The sequence below is a fragment of the Aedes albopictus genome, chromosome 1, assembly GCF_035046485.1.
Source record: "Aedes albopictus strain Foshan chromosome 1, AalbF5, whole genome shotgun sequence".
In the NCBI taxonomy this organism is placed as follows: Eukaryota; Metazoa; Arthropoda; class Insecta; order Diptera; family Culicidae; genus Aedes; species Aedes albopictus.
Window position 1 is genome coordinate 94019211 of NC_085136.1, and position 15486 is coordinate 94034696.

At 41.8% G+C, this 15486-nt stretch overlaps 1 protein-coding gene across 1 annotated transcript; it reads left to right on the top strand.

The window, feature by feature from the left end:
• Window positions 1-11123: 11123 nt before the first annotated feature.
• Window positions 11124-13808, top strand: LOC134285333 (uncharacterized). Its single transcript, XM_062845912.1, has 2 exons — window positions 11124-11380; window positions 11931-13808. Exons 1-2 carry the CDS (start codon window positions 11372-11374, stop codon window positions 13161-13163), a joined length of 1242 nt encoding a protein of 413 aa, XP_062701896.1. The 5' UTR covers window positions 11124-11371; the 3' UTR covers window positions 13164-13808.
• Window positions 13809-15486: the final 1678 nt, after the last annotated feature.

Consider the following 15486-nt stretch of genomic DNA (forward strand, 5'->3'; position numbering starts at 1 on the left):
ATGTCTCATGTTTTCCGCAAAAAGCTGTCCCATATTGTATTCGTACACATAAAATCTGTCACACAAATCATGGAGGTGAGGAGTAAGTGTAGTGAGTAATGATGAGCTAGAAGTTGGAGTACTTAAGGTGTCATGATGCATCACGAAGCTTTCAAACGAATCATTGACTTTTTGCTTTTCGATGATTGTTTGCCTCACGTTTTTGAAGTGATAAAAAACTGTCAATTCTGTAGCAACGCAGCAGAAAAAGTATCATCGCAATCACTGCGAGTGAGCAAATAGGATGATCCTTTTTCATACGAACATTCACTTTGAAATTTCGAGCCACATATCCAACATGGCTGTCGATGCCGATGACGCCGTAAAAAGCCTTAAGCTGTGCGTAGTAATCAGTGAAGAGTGTGGAGTGAGAAGTGGGAAGTTTTAAGTTCCCCTTTCATTTTTTTATTTTAGTGACACTTTGCAGTGAATTGCAAGGAGTAAGCAGAGAATAGTGAAGATTGAGAAGTGAGGAGTAAGAAGTTAGCAGTGTAAATTGAGGGATAAAAAGTGAGTAGCTAGAGATGAGCGAGTAGTAAGGATAGCAAAGCGGGAAGAGTGAACAATGAAGAGTGAGAAGTGAGAAAACTGGAAACATAGGACAGCCTATCCTGGCAAACAGGAAATGGGACAATGTGAACTAGGGTACCGTCGTGCGGGGCTACTTTTGAAATGCGGGGCTACTCTGGACACTTTTTAATCTGGATTTTTTTAATTCAAAATATTGTTCAAAACTATTTGATGTCTTTGGGACTATTATGAAGCAATAGTTTTCCCTTCATTTGGTTGAAATTATTATTCAAACAGACCGTTTATTGCTTGTCAGGACGCGAAAAAAACATCGAATAAACCAATAAAATATACTTAACGTATCAGAACATTTAGTCTGTAAGCATTGTTTCTAAAGTTCATAAATTTCAAAGGGTTGATCAATTCATTCAAAATGTATCAACGTAGCATATACAATTGAATATTTGTATCGGTATACATTATAAATGACCGTTTCACATAAATAAAGGATTGATGGTCCCTTTTTTCAGACTATCTATATAGCAATATCACACTACTCATAATACCAAAGGTAGCACAGAACCATCTTTAAACGCATATTTTTATTGAAATTATGTATGATACAGTATACTACAGTATTGGTACAAGGTAGTTTTCTAAATAACCCTGGAATTTGAAATGCAGTTATGTTATAGATAAAAATGTCCAAAGCATCCTCAATCCGGTTCTATATGAGATGTGTCCGATTGGTGTATGAACAACTTTTTTGTTTGTTGATGGATTTAGTTCAAGTTTTGCATACATCCTACATACATACTCACGATTATTGTGTGTAAAAATTGTGGACATCCATAAACTACTCTGTGAGTTATAATGTCATGAAGTTGAAAAACCATGAAAAAGTGTAAAAAGAAGCTCCGCACGACAGTAACCAATTGGGTAGTTTTTTTTTTTACTTGTTCGTTTATTTGGGAGGCTCGGGCGCCACATGGGCATAACTGAGCCGAAATCTTTTGTTTTTACAATGATTTTACATTTTACAATTTATTACTGCCTTAAAACTATGTTAGTTTGGGAAGCCGAAGTACTCGCGGCTGTTTCGAGGTTAAGGATTGAAAAAAAAAAATTAAATAAAATAAAATTAGGAAGGAGGGATTTATGGGTTTAAAACTAAATTATTTGCTAACTTATACTAAAACATTGATGGGACAAATTGTCCATATCTGTAACGGAACCAAAAAGAAAGGACTTTATCGGTAGAAAACGACAAGAAGAGGACAAACGGAAGGGGGATGACGACAGACAGGGGCGAACAACAAAACCAAAAGGCGGACATCCAATTGGGTAGTGGCTAGTTTTTTGGGTACTCCTCCGCTATGACTCAGTCAGTTTTGAACCAATTGACTAGACTAATCGTAGCTCATCGCGTACAAGAAACAGTTTAATTGATTCAAAATTGACTGGGTTGTAGCGGAAATGTGTCCAAAATAGAAGTCCTGGCGAGATAGTTCTATGGGACAGCTTATGCTGTTTATGGGTAAGTTTTTCTTAATCGCAAGATTTATTGGCATAACATTCGCACCTGCACTTTTAATTTGAATTGCGACGCTTCTATGTAGGTTAATTCGCCAATTGTTCAACAGTTAGAACTGAATTTTACGTTTTCATTTATTTTTCCGTGCATAATTCTGCAGAAGTAGAAAAATATCGAGGGGTCGTCTAGATCTAGTCATTTCTCACATCTTCAAATTAAATTCCCCTAAATTCCGTTATTTTCTAACAGAAGTTTAAACATTTGTTTTCCCTGAAATTCCCTGGAACTCTACATGCAACCCCTTGAAATTCCTAGAACAATTCTCCCAGAAAAACTCCTTGAACCTCCTGAAACTCCTCGGAAATCGCTTGAAGGCTTTTGGAATGTTCTTTGTCATTCTGAAACTCTGAGGCCCCCTGGAACACTAATGGAACGCCCTGGGACAATAGGAAAACCCCTGAAACGCTCTGAAACCCCCCGGAACGCCCCTTAAAACCCTATGAATACTTCTGAAACCCCTAGAAAGCCACTGGTACGCCCTTGAAATCCCCTGCAATGTACCTGAAACACACTGGAACGCCTCTTAAGTCCTTAGAACGCCCGAAACCCCCCGAAACTCCTGAAACCCACTGTAACGCAAATGTAACGCCACTAAAACTCATTGGAACGCTCCTGAAACTCTTTGAGAATCCCTGGAACACTCTTGAAAACCCCGACAACACCTCTCAAATCCTTTTAAAGCTCCTGGAACGCCCCTAAACCCCATGTTACATCCCTGAAGCATACTGTAACGCCCTTAAGTCCCTTAAAATCCTTGGAACATACCTCAACTCAGTGAAACCCCTAAAAACCCCTGGAATATCCCTGAAAAGCCCTGAAGTATCCTTGAAACCCCTTGAAAACAACCGGAACGTCTTGGAAATTCTTTAGAACGCCCCTGAAAACTCCAGAAACAAATCTGAATCCTTTTTTGAAACAGTCTCGGAACGCCACAAAACTACCTGGAACCCCTTGGAACGTCTCTTGAGAAAACCCTAATATCCCTTTAAACACCCTGAGACCATCTGCAATTTCCTTGAACTGGAACGCCCTTGAAATCGAGAGCAAAAATGGAAGTCATGCTAACAGCTTCAGTAATCAACAACTGGATCGTGGATACATAATACGAGTCATTCATCGAAATTTCGTGCTTCAGAGGTTTAGGAAGGATTTGAGGGGTTTCAAATGGTTTTCAGGAAGATTTCATGGAGTTTAATGGGACACCAGTGGGGATATCCTGAAGGCTTTTGGAGAATTGGGAGCGTTTAGGTAGGATTTCAGTGGGTTTCACGTATGAATTGAAGACATTTCAGATAAGTGTCAAGGGCAAGGTCAAGGGTATTCAGGGGATAATTTTAGGTAAATAATTTAGGTGAAAAAATATGCAGGGTAGATTTCATTGGATCACAGGAGTTTTCACTAGGTGCTACAGAAGAGAAGTTCCAAAGCTGTCATGAAGTTCAAAAGGTTTCATGGTATTTCAGGCGTTTAAGTGATTTTGAGGATTTCCGAGACGTTTTCGGGAATATCCAAAGGTTTCGGGGCCTTGGACGGGTTTGGAAAAGATTTTGAGGGGTTTCAGATAGTTTTCAGGAGTGCTTCCAGATGGTTGCATAAGATTTCAGAAGGGGTCTCAAAAACTTTTTCATGAACAATTTCTAGGGTTTTTAGAGGATTGCTCGGAGATTTCAAGAGGTTCCATAAGATTTTAAGAGATTTCAGTTGAATCCAAAGATGTTCTAGGGAACTTTTGAAGTGGTTTCAGAGACTTCAAGAGGGTTTCTAAAGTTTTTCGATGGGTTTCGGTTTATTTCTGGGGGCTTCAGGGGTACATTATGTGCAGGGTATTTTCATTATGTGCCGGGGAAGTTTCAGGGGCCATCAGGAAGACTTCAGGGGGTTTCAGAGAATTTCATATGAAGCTTGATGGGGTTCAGGATTGTTCCAAGGGGTTTCAGGTGAGTTCAAGAGTTTTATTTATTGGGTTTTAGCGGGAGGACTCACAGGGTTTTATCAAGGTTTTGGGGATTTAAATAAGACTTAGGAGGCTCCATGGGTGATTATAAGGAATGTCATGGAGGTTTGATGGGGTTCCGGGGGATTTCAACAGGTTTTAGGGGATTAGAGAGGGGCTAGACAGGTTTTATGTGAGTTTAACTACATGTGGATAAAAGGTTTCACCACAGCTTCAAGACTTTTTTGCTGAGTTTAAGAGGGGAAGTTATGTTTAAGAGTTCAAGGAGGGTTTTATGGGCAAAAGAACTTCGGTGAGAGAATTACACAGAATGGTTGTGTAAAAGACGGTTTAGGATATTTTAGGGTAGCTTAACTGTGGATCTTTTCAAAATATAATCAGATCACCAAGTACCCGCCACTGTAGAAAAAAACAAACTTAAGAAAAGGGTTTCCAGAGACTACCAGGGACTGGTAGGGAAAGCATTCAAGTTCTCAGGGTGGTTTAAATGCGAAAAAGAGTCTCAGGATGGTTTAAGTATGAGGAGTGTTGAAGGTTTCGAGAACGATTAAGGAGATGGACAAAAGGGAATCTCATGGTGATATAAACGGTCAGAGCAACGAGTGGCAAAAAGAAACTTGGAGAAATCAAATGGAGGTAGGCATACCTGTCAAGAAAGGCAAGGGGAAAAAAGAGGAGGTTGAAAGGGTTCCAAGAGAGGTTGCATAGGTATTCCTTCAGAGATTTGGAGGGTAGAGGCATGGGTATTTGAGCGAATTTCAGAAGAGCAAGCGTGGTTGAATAGTTTCATGATTCCATCCATTGATTACTTCACGCTCAGAGGAGGCCGGGGGGTGGTTAGCAAATTGTAACGACCCACATAAGCATATCAGCGATCTCATACGAAATGTGAGGCAAACGGCTTGAGGGAGGTTGAAAAATAACTAGGTTTGCGGACGTAAATTGCAAGGGTTTGAGGAAGTTTCAAGGGGGCTCAGGAAAGTTTCAAAGACTCTGAGAAGTGTTTTGTAGGGGTTTCTGTGGGTTTCATCGAGGTTCATCCCAGAAGGGTTCCAAAAGACCATACAGGAGTTTCAGAGGGTTTTCATCATAATTTCATGGGGGTTTCTGATGCTTTTTAGGGGGGCTTAATGGGTTTTTTCAACATAATTTGAAAAGAGGTTTTTGGAAGAGAGTGTGTGGTAGGATTTCGTCCGGGTGCCAGTTTGCGCGCGTTTGCTTCGGTGGTTCGATTTTTTTTATTCTCTTTCTATTTTGTATTCCAAAGTGAGCATTTCGACGGCGGTGAGTGTGCGGTGGACGCGTCGTGGATCGAGTCGGTTCCGAATTTTTCGCTTCCCGCCGGCGCTATGTAGTTCCCAATACACTTTTAGTTGATAATAAATATTTTCTTTTATTTTTTGCATTTACACAAAAGAGTGAAAAGTGTTAGTTCGGGCTCGCCGGTCGAAAAAAAATCCGGGCGCCGACAAGTGAGTCGCGTTCAGTGTATTTCTGTGTGGAATAGACTAAAGGCTTCTGCTCCCTAGTGGAGTGGAGACGCGCGATAGAATTTTCTTTATGGCTTTTTGCGTCGAAAAGTGGTCGGTTGTTAACGGCGGTTTGTGTATATTGGTCAAATCATATCACCAACCATAGGTGGCTCCCGGACTGACAATGTACCTTACCCTACTAACAAAACACTCCTTCCTGAGACAAACGTGGAGAAGCTAGCGGGGTGTCAATAACAGCGGCAATACAATCAAACTCCAAAAGGTTAAAAGGGTTTCAAGGGTTGTTTCAATAAGATGTGCATTAGGGTCGTTTTGACCCAAACCGTGCGCTACGTCAGCGAGCTGTTGCCAACGTGATGCAGTAGGAAGGTTAAGGAGGGTGCATATATGCATTTCATGGGATTTGACGGATCGGACCCCATGTAACACACCTGAGACCCGCCGAAACCCCCAAAAACGCCGACGTATCGCCTCTGAAACCCGCTAAAAATCCTCTGAAGCTTTCTGAAATGCCCTCGAAATCCCTCTAAAACCCCTCGGACTCCATGTAACGCACCTGAGATCCTAAGAAACCCCCGAAAACGCCTTTGTTACGCCTGAATAACGCCTCTGAAGCTTACCAAAAATCCTCTGAAACTTTCTGAAGTGCCTTCGGAATCCTCTAAAACTCCCTTGGACCCCATGTAACGCACCTAAAGTTCTCAGAAACCCCTGAAAACGCCCACGTAACGCCTGAGTAACGCTTCTGAAGCTCGTCAAAAAATATCTGAAGATTTCTGAAATGCCTTCGAAATCTCCCTGAAAGCTCCTCGTACCCCATGTAACGCACCTAAGATATTCCAAAACCCCCAAAAACGCCCACATAACGCCTGCGTAACACCTCTGAAACTCAACCGAAATACTCTGAAACTTCTTAACATGCTTTCGAAATCACCTGAGACTCTCGGAAACCTACACAACGCTTGCGTAACGCCTCTGAAACTCGCCAAAAATCCTCTGAAGCTTTTATAAATGCCTTCAAAATCGTCCTAAACCCCATCCGCAGTCCTGACTCATATGGAGGTTTAGGTGTACCTTATTCAGGTTGTAGGTATTGGATTTTGTGGGGTTTCCAGATAGCCAAGTGGTTAAGGCTATGGATTGTCAATCCGGAGACGGCGAGTTCGATTCCCGTTCGGGTCGGGAGAATTTTCTCAACTTCCTGGGCCGAAAGGAAAGCTACAGTTAGAGTTTTTAGTAATGTTGAAGGGAATAGGAGAGAAGCAAGACATAATGAATGAAGACTTTCAAGACAGCTTTAGGAGTTTACTGGTGATTCCAGGGTTCTTCGCGGAGAGCTTACGGCGGTTTGAAAGGGATGCTGAAGCTTTGGGAGGCTTCAAGGGAGAGGTGTTAAATGCTATCAAGTCCTCGAGGCACTCCGGGCTTTGCTTTGGTCATTTTTCTGAGGCTGTCACTTTTGCAGCAGTTCTGCAGAAGTTGTTTGAAAAGGTTTAAAAAGTCTGGACCTGATGGGATGGTTGAAGGACATGCTTATCACGTCGAGATTTCAGGTACGTTTCAAGGAGGCTTCAAATGGGCTTCAGGAGAGTTTCAAAAATATGTAGGGGTCTCCAAAAGGATATGAGGGTGTTTTATTGCAGTCAGTGTTGAAAATTTCATTTCGTCATATCTAAATTCAATCGCCTACAGCTAATTTTAGAAGCTGAACCTGAGAATATGGTATATGAAAAACTTTTGCGGCTAGACCAGTTCTGTTAGAAAGTCACGGAAAACCCGATATTTTTCGAATATTTAAGGTAAATGTCACGGACCACCTTTGAAAAATGCTAAATGAAATTCACCGTGAATATCATTTGGCATTTTTCAAAGGAAGCCCGTGACATTTACGTTAAATATTCGAAAAATAGCGGTTTTTTCGTGACTTTCTAGCAGAACTGGTCTAGCTGCACAAGTCTTTCATATACCATATTCTCAGGTTCAGAGGTGTTTCAAAGGGTTTCAGGGGTTCTAGGGGACGTAAAGAACTTCTTGCACACAAAACTTTAAATAAGCTTCATCTGCAGATAACCTGTAATTGTACAATCCGATGGAGAATTGTGTTAAAAGCGATGGAGGTTATTTTGTTACAGCAAACTCGATGTAACAATTTTGAACTGTGAACAGATGGTTTCAGGGGGTTTCTTGCAGTTTCAGAGCAGTTCCAGATGGTTCTAAGTGGGGGTTCAGAGAATTTGCAGCAATTTATGCAGCTTCAGCGGGTTTCCATATATGTAGTTCTGGGAAGGTTTTTGGTATAGCTACAGTAGATTTTCTATGTGGGCTTTACGTGATGTCAAGGTGTTTAAGGGGATTTCGGGATAGTCTTATGAAAGTCTCAAATGTGCGTCAAGTAAGAGTATAGGGCATTTCAGTAATGTTTTTGGGGGTGCCAGATGGGTTTCGGATGCGTTTGTGGTGCTTGAGTAGGGGACTTGAAGGCTTTATAAAAGATTTCGTGGGTTTTCATTGGATTTCAGAGCTATTTTATGAATCATTTTAGGAGCTTTTATGTACATTTCAGGGGTTTTCATTGGTTTCAGGTCATTCCTGGAGCTTCAGAGGATTTAAAAGAGATCTTGTGGGATTTAAAGATGTTATGTTGGAGCTTGAAAGTTTTAGAGAGTTTATGGAGGGTTTTGAGGGCCTTCAGAGGATTTGAGGAGTGTTTAAGGTGGGTTTCATGGGATTTCAGTAGGCTTTTAGGGATGATTTCGAGGGTTATCAGAGGATTTTAGGCAGTGTTGGGAATACTCACTTGCAAGAGTAATACTCACTTGCTTCTATCTCAGTCCAGAAGCATGCTATCAAAAAATGATATTTGAAGAGCTTTTAGTTTGTAGTTTAATCTAAAAGTTTGCCGAATAAAATAAAAGTCGCAGACGCATACCAAAGTTATGAAAGAGCTGTGAGTACGAGGTGAGTAAAATTAATTTATACTCACATTGTGCTCACAGCTCTCTCACGGTTTGGGTATGCGTCTGCGACCTTTACTTTATTCGGCAAACTTTTAGATTATACTACAATCTAAAAGCTCGTCAAACATCATTTTTTGATAGCATGGTTCTGGACTGAGATAGAAGCAAGTGAATATAACTTTTCCCAAATGAGTATTCCCAACACTGATTTTGGGTTGTGTAGCGGACCTGGTGTGATGGTTAGAACACTTGACTATCACGCCGAGGACCTGGGATCGAATCCCACTCCCGACAAACTCGCAAAAAAAATGCGAGTTCTTTCTTCGGAAGGGAAGTAAAGCGTGGGTCCCGAGATGAACTAGCCTAGGGCTAAAAATTTCGTTAATACAGATAAAAAAAAATATTTTAGGAAAGTTTCTGGATTGATTTAATAGGATTTTATTTAATTTTCAGAGGTTCATTAATGTTTCAGGAGGTTTCAGAGGGCTTTAAAGGATTTCTGAGGGCTACGAGGAGTTTTGTGGCCTAGGGAAGGTTTCAGGGAAAGTTTAGAGGGGTATTAGTGGCTTTTGAAGTCAATTTGTGCAACGCATAATTGTGTACAATAACCCTACTCTCGTTGTACCTCACACCTCACGCAGCAAAATAATAAATAAATAGTTTCTACTCTGCCTCCACCTTGGAAAGATGAACAAAAAGTCAATCGGTGTATTCTTATAATAAATATTATTTCTATGGCATTTCTGGAGGTTTCCAAGGGGGTCTTTGAGCAGGAGTCTTAAAGGGTTTTATAAGAGTTTTGGTTTTTTTTCCGGAGTACTTCAGGAGGACTTCAGGTGAAGATTTCACGAGCTTTCAATGCAACTCAGAGTATTTCAGGCGATCTAACGAGGACTAGAGACATAGACATGCTTAAACGTAGTTAAGGGGTTCCACGAAATGTTCAGATGAGGTTTTTATGAGGGTTTCAGGAAAGTTTTACGGTTGAACCCTCTTCTTCTCTCAAACCTATCTGAACATCTTTCTTCAATATTTTTCAGAAGTACGATCATTTGATAAAACAACAACCATTCTACTTCCAACATACGGTACCCGCAATTTCTCGGCTCGTTGGCTGCCTGACGACTCACCTCCGCTTGAAACCTCCGTGCTCCGGCTTTGAGACACTTAAGACTTGAGGCGCGTAAGATGCTGAGAGGTTGTTTCTCGCGCGCAGCCATAAAGTACCAGGCCCTACCTAAGTAGATACAGGCTACCTCTACAAGCCTACCATATGAGTGGTGGCGCAAACATAAAAATTTTCGCATGTCGGCGAAATGCGAAGAGAGTCGAAATGGAAAATTATCAGCCGCAGTCAATCGGTGGGTATGAAGGGCTTGCACACCGCACCGTATTTGGGATGTTGAAGGTGTACAGTGGCTGGTCAATTTTACGATCTACCAGCGGTTGTTACACATTTAAGGGCACTTATGGATGATCGTTTTGTGATTGACTCGGCTGAGAGTGCGGTTTATGTATGATTGGTACATCGTGTGATGAAGAGATCCGATAGTCTTTATGGAGTTCATCCGTTGCAACGCGTTGCTGGCAAGAGTATGTTAATCTCTATTGAAGTTGTATCGCGCTCTTGATCGCATGCTAACAGGGAACTAGAAGAGAATGATCATTAACCAAGTACCACTCAGGCATTCATCTAAGCAAATATGTGATCTGGTTCGGTAATATTGCTAGATGATGTCAGTTTCATCGCTAATAGTAGGAGCATTTGCATTTATGTTACTCTCAATTGAACTGGAGGTCAACAGGTTCAATTTGCGCCATTACCGTATATTTCCAGGCTTTAAATCGAGCATTACCTGTCGCCCAAGAAGAAAAATGTGGTTTCTTGCTACATGTTCCAAATCGAAGCGATCATTTAACAATTAACTACCAACGATAAATATTAACCTCCAACTTGGGAACGAAAACCTCCGCTTGATTTATCGCTCCAACTGTCGAATGCGATGCAGACTTCTCCGCCCATGAAACCGGGTATTACGCAAAGGTCGTCGCCAGGCGCGTCACTTGACATGTCAGCGTCGTCGTCGTCGTCGTCGCCACCCTCATTTTTCATCCCGTGCCTTCGATGGATCTGAAATGCTGAGGCTGCTGGCTGTTGCTGCTGACCTGCTCAATTATCTGCATAATATTGAATGGCCCCTCATTACCTAGGCCAACAGCGCGACGAGTTTTCGGTTTCGGTCAGATATGTAGCGTGCGTGCGGTGCGGTTTCCGATGATAACCGCCGCCAACATCCATCTTTGGCGATGGCTGTTTACCTACCAAAACGATGTTTCGCTTGGTAGTACGATAACAAGAGGTAGCTAGTGCGGTGCGCCCATAAAATACACCATATCAGCCTTTTGTAGATAGTTAACTTCGTGTTACGGCGAACTTTATTCGATCGGAGTCCAAAGTAAGCACGATTTCCTGCCACAATGCGCCTCTGAATTTCTCTGCTGGTGTCGTTGTCGGCGGTCACCAGTGAGCCCAAGTACACGAATTCTTCAACCGCCTCGATTTCATCACCGTCGATATTGTAGTAGGCTTATGTTCTGTACTGGATCATAGTAGACTAAGGCTATGGAATAATAAAGACTTGACACTTGTATTATACCACCGAAGTGATCAGACGGAACTTATTCAGCATTATCACATTGGCGGACGAGGTAAATTTTCTGTCGGGAGAAAACGGCTGGCAAGCATCTGGACCTGGAAGCCTGAAATCTGCTGAGGAGAATTAAGTAGCTGTTCAAGATCTTATTATCAAACCCGTTGAAGAAAATGGCTACGGTAATTATAATTGTGTATATTTTATTGCCTTTTCGTGTCAACCACTACCACTGAAATTTTCCAAACATAAAAAAAAACCAGGATGACGTAGGGAAGTTGATTCCAGTCCGTGAACCTGGTACGTTAGCGCAGGGAATGTTAAATTCCAGACCGCATTAAAGAAAAAACCCAGGATAACGTAGGGAATGCAGAATTCCAGCCCGTACACCTGGTAATCTCGCGCAGGGAATGTTGAATTCCAGTCCGCATATAAAACCCAGGATAACGTAGGGAATGTAGAATTCCAGTCCGTACACCTGGTAATCTAGCGTAGGGAATGCCGAATTCCAGCCCGCAATTGAAACCCAAGATTACGAAGGGAATGAAAATTCCAGTCCGTATACTTGGTACACATTCGGAAAAAAAAATCATAAATTTCAGTTATTTGACATGTAAGTGAAAATTGTTGTTTGGGAATTTTCACTGGTTACCTTAGTAACAGTTGACACGAAATTGTGACTTGCAGAAAAAAAACAGTGGCCACTTGATCAAATTTGAAATTGATTTTCAGCTCCATTTCAACATAACCCCTTTCGTGGAACATGGTGATGGTCCAACGTCTACCAGGTGGGAAAGCTGGAGGGACCAGTTCGTATCGTACTTGGCATTGAAGGGAGTTGATGACCATGGTGAAATGTATCGCGCACTAATGTGTTTCGGCGGATCCGATGTAAGGAAGATTGCCCAAAACGTCGGTATTGATGCAAGCTGCGTACTTGATAACCCGTACCGAGCGGCAATGGAGATGCTGGACAATTACTATGCCCCTCGCATGTCACTGCGTTACGAAAGGTTCAAGTTTCGACAACTCCAATTCAACCCCCACGAGACGTTGGATCAGTTCACGTTGCGTTTGCGGTCCCAGGCGTCGCTGTGTGGTTTCGGCGATCAAATCGAAGAAATGATGATGGATCAAATCGTGTTTGCTACAAAGGAAGATGACAAGCTAAGGGCTAAATATCTCGAGGCAGACACGTCACTGGATGAAATGTTGAAGATAGGACGGACCTATGAATCTGTAAAGCTGCAAGTTCGTGAATTCCGTGGGATGCTGACGAAACCCGCTCCGATTGAGGAAGTTAATGTTGTTGAACGTCAGAAGTATCAGAAGCTATGTGGAAGATGTGCCGGAAATCATGGTGAGAAAAACCGGTGCCCAGCGCGCGATTCGCAGTGTAATTTGTGCAGATTACCAGGGCATTACGCTCGATGCTGTCGTCGGTCAAGAAAGTTTGCGAAACATCCCGATCGGAAGTTTAAGAAGTCGGAGGACGGTTCACTGGATTCCAGCCGAAAACTTAAGTTTGTTCGTGAGATAGATGACGTTACCAATAACGTGGAAGTGCGCGAGTTGTTCCACCTTAATGGAAAGCGGCGGGTGACTGGTACCGTTGGTGGCGTTAACGTTTGGTTTGTGGTGGACACCGGTGCTGATGAAGATGTGCTGAGCAAGGATGATTGGAAGATGTTGAAACGGACTGGTTTTGCTGCATATGGCGTACGTAAGGGTAGCAACAAAGTTTTCCAAGCTTATGGGAGTCAAAAGCCTTTGACGGTCCTGGGTGAAGTCGAAGCTGAAATCAAGATTGGTTCCAAAAGCTGCATTACTACCCTTCACGTAATTCAAAATGGAAAATGCTCGTTATTGAGTGGTAAATCGGCAGAAATGCTTGGTGTTGTCAAGTTCCTTCACGCCTTGTCCTCTGTTGAGTTGCCCTACATCAAAGGTAAGACACAACTTTAATTACTATTAGATTTGAATGGACTAAAATATAAAATTTAATGCTCAGATATGTGTGCTTCTATCAAAATAGACCGAACGGTTTCTCCAGTAAGGCAAGCATACAGGCGTATACCAATTCCGCTGGAAGAGATTACTCTTCTTAAGTTGAAGGAGTTAGAACGTCAGGGAATTATTGAAAGGGTCCATGAAGCTTCAGAGTGGGTATCCCCTATGCTGGTAAAAAGAAAAAGTTCAGATGATGTCAGAATAATCATTGATTTACGTGCAGCAAATAAAGCTGTTATCAGAGAGGTTCACCCACTACCCACAATGGAGCAGATGATCAGCAAACTCAGAGGAAGTACAATTTTCACTAAGCTCGATGTTAAACAAGCGTTCCATCAATTACTACTCAGAGACGATTGCCGTTACATCACAACCTTTATTTCTCCTCTTGGGCTGATGAGATATAAAAGACTCGTATTTGGGTTATCGGCTGCCCCAGAGTTATTCCAAAAATGTATGGAAACGATCCTCGGCGATTTCCCTTGGTTGATCGTCTTTATAGATGATATTTTAATTTTTGCTCCTAATATTGATATTCTGAAGGTATAATATCATGCTAAAATATTGTTCAATATTTTTAAACATTATCACTATTGCAGTTTCGTACTGAACTTGTTCGTAGTCGCCTGCGGGAGAGAAATGTGACGTTAAACGAAACCAAAACGGTTGAAAATGTCAGCCAATTAGAATTTCTGGGATATCATTTATCAGCTGAGGGAGTAAAGGTGTCAGATGAGAAACTTGCAGCAATAACGAAATTTCGACAACCGAAAACATCAGAGGAACTTAGAAGCTTTCTGGGCTTAGTTACATTTGTAAGCCGCTACATACCTGACTTGTCCACCACTGCACAACCGCTTAATTATCTTACGAGGAAAGGCACACTATTTCTCTGGAAAGAAGAGCATCAGCGAGCCTTTCAAGCTCTAAAATCAAGTTTAGCTAAAAATGAAACATTGGCATTTTTCGACCCAGATTTGGAAACATTTTTAGTAGCAGATGCCAGTCCGGTCGGTCTTGGAGCCGTACTTTTCCAAAAATCCAAACAAGGCGTATATAAAGTCATAAGTTATGCTTCGAAATCACTATCGGAAGTAGAAAGACGTTACGCACAAACCGAACGTGAAGCATTGGCCTTAGTTTGGGCGCCAGAGAAATTTCATTATTACCTGTACGGCAAATTCTTTTGGCTAATTACTGATCACAAGCCACTAGTCTCTATCTTCGGAGATCACGCAAAGCCATGTGCTAGGATTGAAAGGTGGAAACTTCGATTAATGGCTTATGATTATAAGGTCATATATCGTCCAGGAAAATCGAATGTTGCTGATCCATTTTCAAGGCTATGTGACGAAAAAGGTTCCAATGTGGAAAGCTTCGACGAAGAAAGCGAAAGGATTATTTGTCAGGTATCAACGGATTCATGCCCTGTAGCTATTTCAATCTCGGAAATCAGAGAAGCGAGCAAGAAAGACATTGAAATAAGTGATTTAATAAAATGGTTACCGTATCCAGTTAAACGATGGCCAAAAACTTTGTGTCAGTATAAAAAGGTTGTCAACGATCTATCGACAGACGGTGAAATTTTACTAAAAGGTCACAAAATTGTCATTCCGCGAATTCTGCAACATCAAGTACTGCAACTTGCTCACGAACCACACTTGGGGATCGAAGCCATGAAGAAACGTCTTAGAGAAAAAGTGTGGTGGGTCCGAATCGATGCGATGGCCAAGAAGTACGTAAATGCTTGTAATGGATGTCTGCTAGTTTCGGAACCAGATGTAGAGCCCATGCGAAGAACAGAAATTCCGGAAGGACCTTGGCGTAAACTGGCACTAGATTTCACCGAAGTGGCTAATGGCGTACATCTATTGGTGTTGGTAGATTACTACTCGCGATATCCTGAAGTGGAAATCATGACTTCGACAACAGCCAAATCAACAATTTTCAAACTGAGAATGATTTTCACTAGATTTGGATATCCCGAACAAATTGTTTGCGATAATGGTCCCCCATTTTGTTCGGAGGATTTTATTAACTTTTGTAAGTTGAATGCAGTTACTATCATTCACTCCGTGCCGTATGCGCCGTTTCAGAATGGACTTGTTGAAAGGTATAACAGGTCGCTATTGAAAACGATAAGAATAAGTACAGCAATGGGTCGAGACTGGAAAAGCGACATGTATGACTATTTATTAGCATACCGAAATACTCCACATTCGATAACGAATGTGGCTCCATCTAAATTGCTGATGGGCAGGATACTGAAAGATAAACT